The 17,921-nt window shown below is 38.8% G+C and overlaps 2 protein-coding genes across 3 annotated transcripts; both read right to left on the bottom strand.

Moving 5' to 3' along the window:
• Positions 1-760: 760 nt before the first annotated feature.
• LOC122770475 (hsp90 co-chaperone Cdc37-like) lies at positions 761-7,766 on the bottom strand. 2 transcript variants are annotated; one of them, XM_044027346.1, is made up of 8 exons: positions 7,480-7,766; positions 6,207-6,509; positions 5,574-5,667; positions 4,049-4,164; positions 3,849-3,971; positions 3,117-3,299; positions 2,334-2,405; positions 761-2,176 (listed from the first exon to the last, which is right to left on the bottom strand). In XM_044027346.1, exons 1-8 carry the CDS (start codon positions 7,594-7,596, stop codon positions 2,081-2,083), a joined length of 1,104 nt encoding a protein of 367 aa, XP_043883281.1. In that variant the 5' UTR covers positions 7,597-7,766; the 3' UTR covers positions 761-2,080. The 2 variants fall into 2 exon arrangements, with proteins under 2 accessions (XP_043883281.1, XP_043883282.1); XM_044027347.1 differs by having other exon boundaries at positions 7,431-7,548.
• A 1,251-nt stretch (positions 7,767-9,017) lies between these two features.
• Positions 9,018-14,257, bottom strand: LOC122770511 (vascular cell adhesion protein 1-like). Its single transcript, XM_044027406.1, has 5 exons — positions 13,966-14,257; positions 13,009-13,278; positions 12,201-12,533; positions 11,846-12,103; positions 9,018-10,628 (listed from the first exon to the last, which is right to left on the bottom strand). Exons 1-5 carry the CDS (start codon positions 14,105-14,107, stop codon positions 10,468-10,470), a joined length of 1,164 nt encoding a protein of 387 aa, XP_043883341.1. The 5' UTR covers positions 14,108-14,257; the 3' UTR covers positions 9,018-10,467.
• Between the last annotated feature and the right edge of the window lie 3,664 nt (positions 14,258-17,921).

The raw sequence follows: 17,921 nt of genomic DNA, 5'->3' as shown, positions 1-17,921 counted from the left end.
TTCCTTTTTTTTTTTCTTTTTTAAAGAAGCGACTAGTGACAAATCTACGACTTTCTGTCATAAACCTAAATACTTGACGAGAAGGAAAAGCACAATTCTGCCACATGAGTGAGATCATCACACATAAACGGAGACGCAGACGAGCTGTGGATGTTGAGTGCTGTCAACTGTGTGGCACACTCATTGATGTGTTTTGTTAATTCAGGTAAAAATAGGTTTTTTGTGTTCTCCTCTCTTTATTTTATGATTCAACACTTTTTTCAGACAGGATGCGTTCTAGTGACATCTAGCGTCTTTTCAGGCTGACTTTAGTTCATTTTCATTGACAGAAGTTTGAAACACTGTCAAACAATCTCCAAACATAAAGACAATTTATGACAGCGCAAGAGAGAGCTGGGAAATTATATGATGTCATTGTTTTCCTAAAGTAACATATTCTCTTTCTACACGGAAATGCGAGGCTGGCGTTTTGAGATTCTGGGATTCATGTTCTTCACCTAAACCCATTTCCGTGTGGACGGGGCCTTATGGTGCTGATATATGTGCTACAGCATCTTGAGAAGCCTTTTCAAAAACAGCAAAGAAAAAGATGGTTTACATGTTGTGCCGTTTCCGTTTGGACATGGCCTTGGATATCTAAATATGTAAAGATATCTATATTTCTTTAAAATGTTAAAAATTAAGCGACCAAAGTCAGTCCTACAACACTAGGATGGTCACAAAGCCACCGATCAATTATGAAGGAGAGGGAACGTTCGTATCAAATGTTCGATCAGTTTATTCAGCAAGGTCTTCAACACCACTCACAGTCTCAATACAACTATTAAACTCTACATTCAACTCTCATGCAACTCTAAATTCATGTCATTTCAATCTGGACTAGAATATTTTTGAAATCACTAAACAGTTTAAACACCATTTAACAATGTTATGTTATGTTTCATCTAAAAATGTAAGATAATCTCAATGATTATGATGATTTATTTATGTTATTCATCATTTTAAATGGACATACTGTACTGTATATTTGGACATTTTACAGATGGTTTATTCATTAATAAGAAAAGCAACCGGCAGGCTAATTAGTGTTCGAAATGATTAGCTGGAAACCTAATCAATACAAAGCTGTATTGGCTTTGAGATTATAATTGGACTGCACATGTTTTCTCTCTGATCCCTGAAGCAACAATGGCAGATGCCAGCATTGATATGTGACAGTGATGCAAAAAATAGGGTTAAATAACTTATTGGTGATTGGTGGGACTAGCTCACGAGTTGAGGAGAAGGGAAGGATGTTAGAATCAGTCACTCAAAGTGCTGACATGACAGGATGTGTATCAAGCACATTCACACGGAAGGCATGCCTCCAAAAGATGGTGCTGTTGTCCACAGTAGAAAAGATACAGACTAGACAGATTGTTTGATGATGATGTGCAATTTTCAGTGACATTTAGACCCTTATTTTAGAATGTTATCTCAGTTTTAGACTCTGATGGGAAATGGTTCTGCCTCACTGTGTAAGTCACATTAATGACCAGCTGACGCTACATTATCGCTTCCATGACGGTCAACAGTGTCAGTGTCTCAGAGATCTTTGCATCCATGTTGAACATGCAGCATGTGCGCTGAAGTGTGTTTATTACCCATGTGTTTATTAAATAATCACGCATCTGTTGCATTTATACCAATATTGCTAGTATTTCGCATCCAAACAGCAGGCTGGTGCTGTTATACCTGCAACCAGCTCCAACTGCCCAACTAGCTTACTCTTCCCAGTGCCAGAGGTCACACTAAAGTAGGAAAACACTTTTTTTTATTATATCTGGATGTGTCGGTTTCTTGTGTACATTGTAATTTCAGTACATCACTGCTGAATGACTTCTCATGGTCTCCTCTTTGTGTTTTCAGTCATACCCGGACCTGTTTGCAGCCGTCTTACATCACTAGCACAGTGTTGCCTTATCTGTCTTGACTTAAAATGAATCACTTCCTGTGAGCAACAGTAAAAACAGTAATACGGAGAGAGTTGATCGAATAAATCAGAATTGTCTGAACTTATTTGTCAAATACTTTTATAATTTTAGTCCTCGCCCTCTTCATCCTCATCATCACCGTCTCCTGAATCTGGTACCCACAATCCAGAGTCAATGCACCTCTTCAGGTGGTATTTCCCTTCCTGCAGAGACACACACAAACACAATGACACCAGTTCAAAGCAGAATGGAGGTAAAGGTAAATCTTGGTGGCATAAGGCAGGGCCTCATTAGGTTGATTAAACTCTAAACTATTTCACAGTGAGTGTCAGACCCACACACACACACACTTACACTTACCTCCGGGTCGAGTTTGTTCATGGATTCCTGTAGCATCTGAATGTTCTTCTCATCAAAGCTCCTCTGTATTTCCTATAAAAACAAAAACTGATATGAGCTCTTACTTACTTCTAGCTCTTATTTGTACCCAAATGTTTAAATGCACTTTTGTAAGTCGCTTTGGATAAAAGCGTCTGCTAAATGACATTTAATGTAATGTAATGTAATGTAATGTAATGTAATGTAATATAATATGACGCATTGTGAAATAGTGTCTTGAGCACTTTCTACGGTCTATACTGTACACTGAATCTGAATCGGCTAAGAAAATAAGAGAGTAAGAGTGAGAATGTGTCAGCATATGATGAATTTAATGTATCTCACTTTTATCTAATTGTATCACATTTTGGGTTTCTCACGTAACACTGACAAAAACCAAACAACTGTTCAAATACACGTGTGAGCTGACAGAGAGTGAGTGATGCTATTTACCTGAGAGCAGCACACATACACATACACTGACTTCAGAATCTACAAACAATCTGTGTGTGTGCGGTCTCTCCCTCACTGAGAAGAATATAAAAAAATTGTTACTCCAACACTGAAGTTCATGCACAGGAGGGTAATAGAACTGATCAAGGCAATGATTACTCACTTATAAGATAAACGGTATATTCTGCTTGTTGGTGAAATGAAATGTGTGGAGAGAGCATGTTTAACTTGTCCCTAGCCAACTATGTTTCTATGCCTTGCGGCAAACATAGAGTGCCCTGAAACACTCAGAACTGTCCTGTATGTCTTTACCTTGGGCAGTGATTTGTAGACCTCTACGGGGTCTAAACCTCCTGGGCCCAGTCTCTTCTGCCTCTCCTCCTCCTCCAGCTCCTTCATGGTACTCTCCATGCGAATCCGTGCACATCTGCGGATTCGCTCCTTCAGCAACTCCAGTTCGTGGTCAAACGCGTCAAGGTATGGCTTGTCCGCAGTCTGACAACAGAGATTGGAATCAATATCTTAAAAATCCTCTCAGATAACTCCCCTGTTGTGTTAAATTTCAAATAGATTCATGAAATGGCATACCAAAGACAAAGCCCTGTTTTCCTGGCTGATCTGAACACGGAATAATCTGATCACAAGTTCACAGCTCTGGTTTAATCTGTTCACTCCTGGATTGGATCTCACATGCCCATGTTAATTGCAAATGCACGTACACATAGTTTCCCTATGCAAAGACCACATTTTGTTTATGTTTAAAATGAAATTAGTGAATTGGTGGGGATCATGATAATGTCATTGTCATGGGGTCACTTCCTGTTCATTACTTTGTTAAAGTTCTTGGTTTCCTGTGTAGTGTGTTCTGCTTTATGTTTCAGGAGGCTGGCTGTTTGGCAGCTCGGAGCTTCTGCTATTTGTTGTGTTCCTTTAGCTTGATTTTGTTTGTTTTTGTAAATAAATGAGTTTCTCCTTTTGTTAATACCAGGTATGATCAGGGACATGATACAGGAGACCACATTTGACATTTAAGTAATTACAAACCTTAATCTTTGAGAAGAACTGCCTGAAGCAGCCTCTGGGGTCAACCTTCAGTGTCTGAGCCAAATCCAGGATGAACTGCATGACGATGGCCTGGTGGGCCACCTGCTCCATCAATGCTTGTTTCTACAAGGATGCAGACACAGTATTTAAACACATACTTGACTTTGTTACACATAGATTCACATGTTCACGGCACTAACCTCATCAATCTCAAAGTCAATACAGGTGACAACGAGACAGTTGGCCGTCTCTTCACACACCAGATGTGGGTTGTCCGACAGATACATCTGGCTGTCGTCCCAGCGTCGCAGCATACCTGGAGCAAAGACAACAAACAAATCCAAATTTCCAGAAACTTTCAATGGAAACTTGCTTCTTCCTGAACCTCAATGTCCTCTGTGTTCACTTCCTCAACATCTGACTCCTCATCCTCTTCAGTGTTAGTGTCCAAAGAGGCTCAAAGAGCCTGTCACAATAGTGACCAAATATCATCTACCTCATAATATCATCAAAACTTAAACTTATGTCTCAAATGTGTGGCTTCAATAGTTTGTGGTCTCAGAAATGTAGCTTTGGTAGTTAATAATTGTAGAAATTATTGTGCATGTGATGGAGGAATGCACAATACATGTAGGGGGTGTGGCTTCAATAGCCCTGCAGTAAGTAGTGTTAGTGCTCTGTCCCTGTGAATAGCATATTATACTCAACTGTATTCACATCCAATCTGATTGTAACCCCATTCTCAACATGAGTTCAGCTGGCCACAGTTACTAAAACATGGATGCTAGCTGAATAACAATGGTAACTGGTGTTGCCTTCAACAAAAAGGACAATGTCAAGAGCTGAGTCCAGCAGCTGTATGCCTTCCTTGACCAGTTGGTACACATTTACTTGTTGACTTATTTTAATTAATTTTAATGTTCAAACGGTCAAATTCATCTTTTCTATGATTTGTGAGAGTTCCTCTTTGAGTCCAAGTGCCAAATTGTAGTTCTGTTTACACAAAACAATATGGGAAGGATTGTCAAAAGTATGGATGGGCTTGTTTGTTAAGTATACTTCAATGGGTGTAGGAAATATTAATAAAAATACCAATTGTGTTAAGTAGCTTTCAGGTCATGGGACTCACTGGCTTCAAATCAATACCTGCTGTAGTATGACTACACTAAATGACCAGGACATACCTCCTTGCATTTGGTCATAGTGTTCATTGCATTTTATTTGACTGTGCTTTTATTTTATATGCATAATAGGAAAACACAAATTTCTTTTCAGTTGCTTGAATGCCTTGTGGCACAAATAAGTGCAGTAAAAAGATATGTTACTATCATACACCCACACCTCTTTGTACTGGATGTCAATACTTACATTTGAATTTTACTTATTCTTTTATTTTAAGTTAATATTTAAAAGGAATCCTACTTTGTTCAATAGCTTCCATGTCAGGTCATTTGTACTAATTGTTACTGTTTATTTTATATGAACACTCAATTGTCCCCCCGTGACCCTGAAGTGGAGGATCAAGAGAGTATGGTGTTTGGTTTCCTTGAAAACATCAGGGCAGTGTCTCGAGATTACAATAAAGAGGGTCGAACAACACAGTTTCCATGTTTTCTTCAGAGGGTTTAGCACACAGAGCAAGGCGGGGCGCATCTGATAGATGTGGACAATGTACGGGGGAGAGGGAAGGAAAATATCAATAGTTAATTCAAAGCTAAAGCATACCAAAGTGTTTGATTTCCTCTGCATACAAGTCCACAATAGTCTTGTTCTTGTCCACCTTTTCCTCCTTTTTCTCAGGTTTGATGTTGAGTATACTCTAAAAATGAGATTAAGAAAAAAAACCCAGCTCAAACAGGAATCTGGAACTATGGGCTCCATTTTAACAGTCTGACCACATATTCTGAAACATATTTAACACATTGCTTTTTCACAACAGGGTCCCAGCAAGGCTTGACTCTACAAGGTTTGGTTGGTTTTCCATTACAATATAGTACCTCCTCAATGTGGGTGGAGTCATCACTGCAGTGACTTCATTTGATATGCGGCATGCACAAACTAGTGACTTGTAAAGCAGTTGTTTTCGATGTATTGAATCATTAGAATCAGTTCAATAAAAAAGGTTTGTTCAGCACTTCCTGCATGACCAGAACTGAACTGAAATACAGCAACAGGGGTTGTGATGCTGTCCCTAAATACACCAGTTTTCAAGATTTCAGGATTTTTGCTCATGCCTCTTCCAGTGACGGCACTCTGGCTAATCAGTGGCCGGCAGTCTGACGACGCCACGCATAGTATTGGCTCAACTCGCTTTTAAAATTGATTTTATTTTGTAGGCTTGATGCCGTGCATTATTACCTTGCTGAATCCTTCTTTGTTGATTGTATCGACATTCCAGGGAAGTTTCTTTTTATCTCGCTGGTATTCCTTAATCATGTTCTTAAACATCCTTTCATCCTTCTTCAGTTCTGTCAACTTGGCCTGGACTTCCTTCAGCTCAGCCTGTCTCTCCTCATCACCATCCTCTCCTCCCTCCGTGCTTCCTTCTTCTAGCTGTCTAAGATGTCCCTGGGCTTCCTCTAAAGACTTCTTGCACTCAGCAGAATTGTTCTCCAGGTCTTCCCCTTTCTTCTGGAGATTGGCCATTTTCTCCAGCCTGGCCTGTGGTGAACCAAAAATGAAAATGACACAGAGTAAGACACCTGTGGTGGGAGTCAAAATGATAAATGAATCACAAGTGAAATGGTGAGTGAAGAGAATGAACACTGAAGATAAGGAAAAGGTACTCGATAGTTCAACTTAAACACAAAAAACTCTTTGCACATGACACTGATAATACCTAATCCCAAATCAGCACCTGATGTGGGAGAGTGATGTCAATCATCACATGTTATCATGTTGATATGAAGTGATAATTGTGGATTGATTACGTGTGTCTGATTAAATTCAAAGTTACAGTCAGTTGAAGAATGAATGGAAATGGTAATGTGGCCCTTATCTCACAACGATGACACAATACATTGTTTCAAATATACCAGCCAGTGACGTTATCTGGACTTTCCCACAATCCAAAGAGCTTTTTTTCAGGAATGAAAACAAATGAGAAAAACCAAAGGGAAGCTGGAGGCTTCAAGTCAGTCAAAGACGACTTAACTAAGTCATGTGACTTCAGAGCACTGACAACTTAAGCTGATTAACCAGTTTCAGAGCCACAAACACAACCGAATGCAGGGAGTGATGTTAAAATGTGAAGGTTGTGACAAATAAACATTAGGAAAACATTATGGTAACCAAAAGAGAACATTCTCTAAAGGTTCTATGAAGGTCGTAGAAAGTTAACATTAGGGGAACATTCTGGGAACCTTTAGAGAAACGTTATCTAAAGGTTGTGACAAATGTGGTTATAGGAGCGTTGTGGGAATCTTTAGAGAACGTTCTCTAAAGGTTCTATGAAGGCCATAGAAAGGCGTCAGGGAACATTCCCAGTACAAAATGATAACGTTCCCAGAACGTTCTGGGAAGCAAACATTGTTAGCTGGGTAGTCACTAACACTGAAGTCACTTCTACTGTTAAAAACTAACCGGATGTGGGACTCCAGACTTCACGACTACAACACATTTCACTGCTGACCCGGTGTCTCATTCTGAATAGACTCGGTGTGTCCACGAACGGACATGTCACGTCCTCGTCGTCTGACACGTCGATGTGGTCCCACACGCTGTAGTCGATGCCGGCGCCGCAGCTCATCGTCAGGCCGCTTCAGCCTCCTCTGTGCCCCCCGCCGACGGTGACTCACTGTCAGTTACAGCACGGCGAGAAGCTGCGGGGGATTTGCTTTCGACAGGGACACGACACTGACAAGAGGACAGCAATGGACCGTGAGTCAATCCTATTAGTGAGGGAATCAGAGACCAGTGACAAACGAGCGCTGGGTAACCAGCCAATGTCCGTGATTTAATTTTTTTTTTTTTTGTTTACTTCCTAGTCAAGCTATTAGCTAACTATCTTTTAACGCCCTCCTTACAAAGTCTCTTATGGTAAAAAATAAATAAATGTATAAATCCTGCCAATCAATTAATCATGTTGATTTGTAAGGATATCGACTTCCGTTTTTTTAAATAAAACAATGAGTGCTCAAATATGACATAATTAATTAAAAAACATGATTTTCCCAAAACGTCTGGACAAGACTGGCTAGCTTGTGTTCAGGACATCTGTGACGACTAGCATACTGGAATGACATTTTTACTTTATTGTTACTTCATTTTTGTTTACTTCATGTTCAAACTAACTATCTTACAAATGCTTTTACGGTTAATGAAAATAAAAATAAATCTTGCGAACCAATGAATCATGCTGATTTGCAAGGATATCGACATCCGGTTTTCAAAATAAAACACACCCAGAGCACCGTATCTCTGAGTGCCCGTTTGAAAGCACATATCTGAATAAAAAAATGTTTTATTGAGATAAAGTTTTCCATGAGCTAGCAGTTCCATAACTTGTGTTGAAAATTTTATTTTTATTACATCACAAAGATAATTTCATACTAGTAAAAAGTGTGAATGTGGGACATTTCACTTGAGATGTATCAAAAACTGTGGAGTAATGTCTGATTTCCATTATGATGTCACAGATGTCCTGAACACAAGCCAGCCAGTCTTGTCCAGATGTCATGGAAAATTATGTTTTTATTGTGTATTTTTTCAATTACTGTGGGACCTTTAACTTGAAATGTCTCTATTTTTTTAACTGCACAGTAAAAATGTTTGATTTCCAGTACACTAGTAGATATCAATGTGTTGAATACAACCTTAATGTCTCATTTTATACTTATAGAGACAGATCCTTTTATTTTCAGTTAACAGGTTGTGCCGTCACGACTGGAACATCTGATAATCCACGTTCAACATTCAGGGGTAAAATATACAGGGACATGGGCTCCTCCTTTCCTCCTCTCTTTTGCTCCAAGTATCTTCCTGTAATGGGAGGAGGAAGAAGAGGAAGAGGGGGAGGGATAGAAAAGGGAGAGAGAAATATTTCTAGGATGTATTTACTGACTCCACCCTAAATATTTTCTGCAGTGTGTTTTCCGGTAAAGCCCTTGGAGATGCAGAGTTCTAGCATAGTTAAGTAATACATGAGGAAATCTCACAGGAAAACGGCAATTAATTTGTCATTTTATTTTAAGCCAAACTTAGCAAGCATGTCAGATAACATTTATTCATACTATGAGGCAAGTTTAGATTCTTCTTTATTGTAACTTATCTTGCACAACAACACACATGCATGCACATGCACACAGAACATGAAGCGTGGGTTATCGCAAGGTCAGACTCAGTGCACAAGATCTAAATGTTATTTTCAGTGACAAGATCAAACAAAAAACATCAAGATCATAGTTGTCTCCCCTCAACTTATTGCAAAGGAAAAGTCAGCTACATTGAGACACTCTATATTCATGCATTACTTCGACTTTTGACTTTTCATATAAATCATAACCATGTGCTGTGTCAACATAGTTAATTCACCATTAATAATCTGAAACAGCAATAAAAAAAAACCTGCATCTCTGTAAATGTGACACAGTGTTCTAAATACAGTGAAATGACATTATAGGAATTCAAGCCAAACTGAGGACAGTCAGACTCAGATATGTCAACAGACGCTACAAAAACATTGTTTTCTCCAACAAACGTATATGAACTACACGCATTCTCATGGTAGTACATCAATTCAAGCATAAACCTTTGAGATAATCGACATTTCCTCCATGAAAAGACTAAAACTATGAGCTTATTTAAGTCGAGGCCACATTTACATGTGTATGTACAGTAGCACTGACTTCTTTTGAAATGTTTGGTACCACAAAAACCATATTATACTTTTCTTTTTTTAACGGGCCTTATACAGTATGGTAGTTTTGTTTTGAGAATCTGTAACAACAGAGTATTTCTGTGAATTTGTTTTTTTAAAGCAACTGTGCTCATCTAATTTAGGAAATTACTAAATGGGAATAGGAAATAGAAACAAAGGGGCATGAACGCGTCAACTACTGACACATTACTGGTGCAATATTTTTCCATTTGTCACACAAACGATCAGTTCAGATAAGATAATGTGGCATACGTAGCCAGAGAAAGTCGCATGTACTTTACATTTACTTCACATTTACACAGGATTTGCCTTTTAACTCACAAGTACAGATTCTTAACCCTTGAGTCCTTGACAAAACACTCAAACACACTATTTATTATGTAATTTAACAAAAGGATTTCATTGACGGCAGTTTGAGTCATGAAGGTCTGTCTTAAAGTTGAGCGCCATTCAACTTATGCAAACATATAAATGCATCACCGCACTTGTGTTTGGACAAGCAGCTTGTTCCATTATGTGCCTGGATTGCACAAGATGAGGCATGACTTCAATTCCTGTTTTTGAGAAATCTAAGTATATGAGGCATTTTATTTCATCAGATGACGTCGGCAGAAAGATGACAGGAAGGGGGTCAAGCCATAAGTCCGACATTGTAGTATGTTATTGGACAGTATCTTCAACACTGCGTGTCATCAAAAACAGCTGCTCCAGATGGTTTGTGCACATTTCCTTCCCACAGTCTTACTCTGCAGTGGGCACGGCGATGTGTGGTTTATTTAGATGAAAAACATCCCTCAGGTTGTATTGTCCTCTTCGGCTGTGTCTGTACCAATGGACGACTCCTCCAACTATTACAACCAGAACTACGGCAGTGGCTATTGCAATGTAAGGGATAATGTTTGCTGCACAGGGAACAGAAAATAGAAAACGTCACAGAAAGTACATTCCTAAAATAGTCACAATGAACTTCCTTCTTTGTTTTACAGGAGTAAATGTCAGTTCACAATAAGTAAGAAAGCAGTACTGAAAGCACTTTGTGTTTGTTTTGTAGACTTTCCACTGACCAAACTGTCAGGAAATTACAAACCTAACCTTTGATTGTACTGGTGATTATAATTAACGTATAGTAATGTTATTTTTTATTTATTTATTTTCCTTTATTAACCGGGTAAAAAACTCATTGAGATTCGAAACCTCTTTTTTAAGCGTGACCTGGCCAAGGCGGCAGCACAAACACACATTTTTTTCCCATTAAAACGTATATACAGAGGCTATAAGAATAAGTGCTGACAAAATAAAACATGTGAACACATAATGTATCAGTAAACTTTGACCCATTCAAAGGTCACAATTGCTTTAACTTCCACACTCACTCAGGGACCTCAGTAAACGCCACTTCCTCATTAGGGATGCAACAATCAGTATTTTACCTTTGATCATTCGATGCACCCTGTTCGCTGCTTTCCCCGGAGCCAATCAGTGCTCTGCATGCAAATGCTGTCCATTCTGGATTGAGCGTAGACTACTTTTATTGGATTTTATATTTAATTTGTGTGGTTTTATGTTTGCTGTTTAATTTGATCTGATAGTGCACTATTGTTTAAATAAAGTTTGTGGTGTGATTATATCTGCCCTTTAATTATTTTTACAATGCATTATTGCCTTTGCTAGTCTTCCAAAAAACATATTTAAGTAAGGTAAAATTGCAAATTTTAAAAATGAGTACACAAAAAACTCCTTAGTTACAGTAACTAGAGTAAATGTAATTCATTACTTTACACCTCTAAGAATGTGCCATATAGAGTGTCCTTTTTTTCAGCACAACTTATAGGCAATCTGATGACATGATTTTTGTGTCTATTTTCACCAACGATATAAATACACCTGAACTCCGATTTTTAAAAATCTGATTGAATTTGTGAAATTTGTAAATACATCACATTTCAAAGTTAACTTGGTTCGTTTTTATGAAGAAAAAATGAAGAAAAAATTTCTATTTTGTGGCTTCTGCTTAATTATTACTACTCCCACTCTGAACTCTTCCATGTTAGTTACGCTGTGTGATGCTCGGATGCATTTATAATGCAACTTATACAGGAAAAAAACAAAAAACACTCACCTTTGACAACTACGTTGAAATTCACATCGAGTGTCCCCACGCCATTGCTGACAGAACAGGTGTAGTTTCCTTGGTGCGCAAAAGCCGCTGACTTGATGGTGAGAACGCTGTTGTTGGAGAGCGGGAGACTCGCAGGCAGGAACCTCCAGCTGTACGAGGGGTGGGGGTTTCCCTCAGCCGTGCAGTTCATCTGGAGAGTGTCTCCTTGTGTGACGGTGATCTGATCTGGAGGTGTTGGGTCCTGTCGCTGAGGCTTATCTGCGTGTTGATCAAGGGAAGAAGAAATACAAGATGTTTTGTTCATGGCAACAATAGAACAATTTGTAAGAGCTGTGTTTCTTTTTGGAGGACTCACAGTGGACGGTGGCGGTGATGGTTTGTGACGTCATCATTGGAGGCTTCTGTGGTCCCTCAGATCCCAGCTCCAGCTTGGCTTCACACCTGTACTGGACGCCGTCATCTTCTTTACTGGCGTTGACGTTCAGAGTGTAGGTCACGTTCTCGCGGGCTTCATTAACAGAGTTCTTTGCCGGTAGTCGCTCAAGCACCGTGCTCCCTCTGTAGAAGGTCACTTTGACATATCGAACAGGACCAACGTTGTGCACTTTACACTGTAGAGTGTACTGACGAGCCTCGTACAACTGCCCAGAGTGATTTGCAAAGCCGATTGACACACTGTCTGGAGGCTCTGCAGAGAAAGGGACAAGAGTCCGACTCACAAATACTGACATGAGTATTAACCAGTGCTTACCAACCAAGGTCATTATAGTTTGTTCATTATCATTTGTTTTTCTTCATTTTGAATTGTAAACATTCACTGGAAGTTATTCTGGAAAAATGAGCAAAAACACTAACTCACAGGACATTTTCTGGCCCTTTTATGGTTAAAATAAGTCTAAAAGTCCAGACAGACATTTTGAGGCTTGGGTGTTTAAGAGTTAATAACAACTGTTAGTAAGAACTGAATTTTGATGTCAAAATAATATCATATATGTCAAAATAATATCATATATATGTATATGTATACATATACATACATATATAATTCTGGAGTGACACATTAACATGGTAGACATCCATATTGTTCTCTACTCTTCAGGTAGCTTTCTGTTTCATAAAGGCCGGTGACCTTTAAACACTGTCTTTCATTTCTGTGCACTTACTGTAAACGGTCACAGGCAGCTCGCTGCAGCACATCTTGTCAGTAGCCGTAATACTATAGTGACACAAAACAGATCTGCCCCATTCAGTCATTTTCGGAGACGTCCATGAAATCACGGTCCCGTTGCGGCTGTCTTCTCCCGCAGGGAATTCCAACATGAACTTATTGTCCTGGCAAGACGAGCACAGATGGCACGCCGCGGAGGTCGAGTCACCGTGCTTCACCACCAGGCGGGACGGGATGAAGTAAGGTCTATATGTACAGTTATAATCTGTTATTGAAAGAAGAAGAAGAAGAAGAAAAATCACATTTGAACGTTCATATTCCATCCATATTCCTGGTTAAATGAGTGTGCCACACGTTACACGCATGAACGAAATCAATTGATAAAAACTTTACGTCACTGGACTACCTGGTGGCATAAAGACTCAGTCTAGGACAGGGGTCTCAAACTGCGGGCCACTTACGGTCTCGTCTGGTCGGGGGCCGGTCAAGTAAAAAAAAAAAAACCATAATACTAGACTGACAAGTCACGACACACCATTTTAATACGTCTCATATGTTTTTATTATTTTTTTAATTTAAATATTAACATTTCAACATTTAACGTTTAACAAACGTTAATTTGTTGATGGTCCCTCAATGAGACCGCGGTAGTCAAGAGCGATGAGTCGGACTTTGAACAAGCCGTGATCGTGCTCCAATCCCTGGGTGGAGACGGGGGAGGGTGCCGCTAGATCTGGAGCGAATATCCAACCTGAAACTAATTTCACCGCCGTGTAGAATTCCTTGTTTGTGTGCACAAACGTGGCCAATAGGTATTCTCAAAGGCTACACAGTATCTCCATAGCAACGAAAGCCTTTCAATGAAGAATAGTTCAACTAACTATAAGAGTTAGTCCATTTGATAACACATAAATGCACTCCCGGGACTAAAATAGTAAAATCTCAGACTCACCACAGCTGGAGACAGTGCGCAGGAAAGTCACCATAAAAGAAAGAGCCACAAATACACCACGGGAAAACATTATTTCCTCTTGTTTGGTCAGAAATCGGAGGAGTTGGTGAATATAGACACGCTTGAGGACACAGTGGGTCATATACTAAAAGTGAAAGCTTCAGAGAGGATTCTTTGAGAGCAGCAGAGAGTTAAAAGGAGAAGAATAAGCGGTGCCAGTGTCTCTCTCTCTCTCTGTGTGTGTGTGTGTGTGTACGGCGAGTGAATGCTCCGGACATTCCAGATATTGTTGATAATGAAACCGAAAATAAAACGTGTTGCGTTGAAGCATATGGGGAAAACCAGAACTGTCTCATTTTTCCCGGTACATATTAATCACAGAGTCAGATATGAAACTGGAAACAAAAATTACTTTGGTAGAAGTTGAAGTCACCTTTTTTTTTATAATATTACTTAAGTAAAAGGTTACGATTATATGAGTATATGGCATTTACTGTACTATAAATTGCACTTACGTTTTAAACTTAAGTAGTGGCTCGGTGATAGTACGCCGCACATCCTGTATCAAAACGTGCAGTTTGATTGGGACTGTTGTGTTATGACTTTTCTAAGCTTTTCGATTAACTGTAGCGACAAAAATTACGACCACACATGAATGGGAAACGGTCAAAAAAATCATTTCAACCCAGCCCACTTTGGAGCCTCACGCATCGTCATTCAGAGGCGTGGTTGGAACGTGAATCTGGTCACAAGACTTGGGACTTTTTTCATCCAAATCAAAGTTTTGATATCTATTACGGTTTTTAAACAATCGCAGTTTAAGTTTTGTACTTATTTTTTGAAGTTTTATAGATTTTATAATAAGTGTGTATTGCACCTTTACAGTGGCACACTGAGCTGAGGTTGATGAAAATAATGACAATACTAAATAATGAGTTTCCAACACAGACAATTTTTACATAAAAACGTTGCTGTGGTTGTTTTCACTGTCATATGACTTGCAGTTTGTCTTAAAGAATCCCCTAAAAGCACAGAGAGTTCTGGTTGACTCCCATGTTAAATCTCAGCTCTGGACTTTTTTTTTTTTAATGAAGATGAGGGTGATTTAAAACTGTCATTTCTCTGTCAATTCACACCCGTTTTTCACAAATTTAAATGTGGGAGCTCCTGAAAGCCTCCTGACGCTCACAGAATGAATCTGGGACATAAACTGTTGTTATGTTATGTTGTAAAGATAGCACAACTTTAAAACATGCTGCTTTCTCTGTTTTTCATCAGTTTGGGACAGTTAGAAACAGGTGTTTGGATGGAGAGGGTGGGGCTTGTACAATCAGCTTTTAAAGGTTAATTTCACCCAAATGTTACTCCACTGATACTCCATTACCAGCATGTGAGTGTATGCATTTTTAATAGTTTTTCCAGCCCTGTGCTCCCTAGAATAGGAGGGGGAGGAGGAGGATAAGGATAAGGAGGAGGGGTTGCAGGGACATGGTCTGGAAAGCTACGTTCCATCATGAGCTTCCTGAAAATCCTGTTTCTTCCTGTCAGTGCCAGGAAGAGTGTGTCTCTTTCAGACCCCTATGTCCACCTTAATCCTGCATGGCCCTTTGTGCGATCGATATTATAATCAATAGTATGTCAAACAGTATGGAGTAAACCTCATAATATGTCTCCCGTATATACTCCTATTGTGTCACATTATCATAATTATGATGATGTAATATTATTAGACACATCTCATTGCATCATTACTGTATTTTATCGTAAGATGTATACAGTATGTTATATCAAATAATAAATAAAATATCAGTAGTAGTCGGAGTGTTTTAACCTGGATTTATTAAAAACTTTGTGTAAGGTTTTTGTGGTACAAAAAGTTTGGCAGATTATTTTATACAACAAAAGTCTGACTGCATTTGGTTCAGCCAAAACTGAATTGAAACGCCTGGGGACAGAGATACTGCAGATCAAAGTGTGGCCTGCTGCCCCCTGCAGGCGGGCCATGAAAGGTCATTTAAAGGGCTGTTTCACCTATTTTTTTCCCACTCAAATGAAGAATAAACTTAAAATCACTATGATGCTGCAGTGTTTGTTTAATTTGACCAAATTTGACCAGGCTTTTTTTTTTATAATTAATTTATCTATTTATTTATTTATTCAAATTTTTCTGATCTTTTACTCATAACACTTGACAGAAACACGCTAAAGAGCAGTGGAGGGCTTTTATTTTCTTTGAAGGATGTGACTTCCTTATTATTGAATGATTGAGTGGGCCCAGTGCTCTTCAGTGTTTGAACTGTACTGGAGATTTAATCATGCCTTTAGAAAAGGTCATCACCTGCAATATGAGGGCATGAAGTGAGAGGGCGTTGTTTTACAATATAATATACTGTATCATGTATTTCACATCATCACCAATTCACCTAATACAATAACTGACAACCACAAACCAGGATATTAACATTTATACTTTATTATATTATATTCATGTATAACAACTTTGAAACATCAAATTTAAAACAAAAGTCCAATCCTTTTGCTTTCAAAAGGAAAAGTGAAACAGAAACATTTCCAACATTAAGTAACAAAATCACACACCCACCCTCCAAATTATATTTACCCATATAGGCTATAGATTTATTAGATCATTTCTCAGGGAGCCATCTTTACTAACAACACAATAAATAATCTCAGGTTACATTAAAGGTCTGTTGTCTTTTGTGTTTTTGTTGTATTTGTATAGTAGATGTGTATTGTTTATACATTTTATTCTATAAGCTTGTACACATATAAGACAAATGAGTATATATATATATATGAGTATATATATATATGTATATATATATATATATATATATATATATATATATATATATATATATATATATATATATTTCACACTGCTCTCTGCCTGTCTGGTTAAACTACATGTACAATAAGAAAAAGTTAAACAGAGAGCAGCTCAATGATGTTTCCTGCTTCGTCCACTTCCAGCTCACACCAGTGTGTCCTTGCCACTTGCTCCCATTTACCCCTCCTCACACCATGTTCTTTCTTTGTAAGTCATATTTCCTGCACTTAATGAGCACATGCCATGCCCTGTAACATGTGTGTGTGTGGGACAGTTTCTTCAACCTGCATGAACGCACACACACACACACACACACGGACATCTTTCATTAAACGGCAAATCAAGAGGAAACGAGAGTGAGACGAGTAGGTGGCAGAGCGCCGCATGCCTTCCTGCTCCTTGATGTGAAATTAACTCCGTGTCACACACAAACTGCTGGCCAGTGTTTGTCTGCTGTGTGCAGCAGATGGTGACACCGTGACGTCATACACATCATCATTAATCACACGCACACACACACACACACACACAGACATAGAAAAAAGTATAAGGAACTTTGCTGTAGTTTTTCCTCCCTGTTTTCATGATGTAATTTCATTAATTAGTTTTAGGTTTTATTTAGTTTTGACTTTTCATATTTAAAATGAGTTAGTTTTAAAGTAGTTTTTGGAGTGGGATTGTTACTTTGTATTAGTTTTAGTTTTTGTAATATGGAGTATTTGTGGGGTATTAACAGAGCTTTCTCTGTTTGTGCCCAGGGGCCAACTGGTTCAACAACATCACAGGAAGAGACGTCCGGCACAGAAATCAAGCTGAACAGTGCCAAACCGTAGATCAGTTAAAAAGACTTAACAATCCTAAAAACTTGCATTAATCTCCAACAATTACCAGGGAAATGTCTAAAATCTTAATATTTAACGAAGGAGTCTGGTGTATTTAACGACAGCGCTGCTGATCGCGAGTGGCATCACAAACCCTGCCGCTGTAATTCAGTCCAGTGACTGTGTCAGATGGAGTCTGTGCTCCGGTCATGAAGGATGTACTGAACAAATAGTTTTAATGAACTGATTCTAATGATTCAGTTACACTGAAAACAACTGCATTA

The sequence above is a fragment of the Solea senegalensis genome, linkage group LG6, assembly GCF_019176455.1.
Source record: "Solea senegalensis isolate Sse05_10M linkage group LG6, IFAPA_SoseM_1, whole genome shotgun sequence".
Taxonomy (NCBI): Eukaryota; Metazoa; Chordata; class Actinopteri; order Pleuronectiformes; family Soleidae; genus Solea; species Solea senegalensis.
Note: the sequence above shows the minus strand (reverse complement) of the source record. Positions and strands in the feature narration are given on the sequence as shown.

What these genes read in the sequence shown, in the direction of transcription:
- LOC122770475 (XM_044027346.1), bottom strand. Translation starts at nt 7,596, where the DNA reads ATGAGCTGCGGCGCCGGCATCGACTACAGCGTGTGGGACCACATCGAC. An exon ending in AGAGGAAATCAAACACTTTG is followed by an intron (nt 4,165 to 5,573) that starts GTATGCTTTAGC and finishes TCTTTGCTCCAG; the next exon opens with GTATGCTGCGACGCTGGGAC. An exon ending in TCTACAAATCACTGCCCAAG is followed by an intron (nt 2,406 to 3,116) that starts GTAAAGACATAC and finishes TTGTTTTTATAG; the next exon opens with GAAATACAGAGGAGCTTTGA.
- LOC122770511 (XM_044027406.1), bottom strand. Translation starts at nt 14,107, where the DNA reads ATGACCCACTGTGTCCTCAAGCGTGTCTATATTCACCAACTCCTCCGA. An exon ending in GCGCACTGTCTCCAGCTGTG is followed by an intron (nt 13,279 to 13,965) that starts GTGAGTCTGAGA and finishes TTTCAATAACAG; the next exon opens with ATTATAACTGTACATATAGA. An exon ending in TTTCAACGTAGTTGTCAAAG is followed by an intron (nt 10,629 to 11,845) that starts GTGAGTGTTTTT and finishes TTCCCTGTGCAG; the next exon opens with CAAACATTATCCCTTACATT.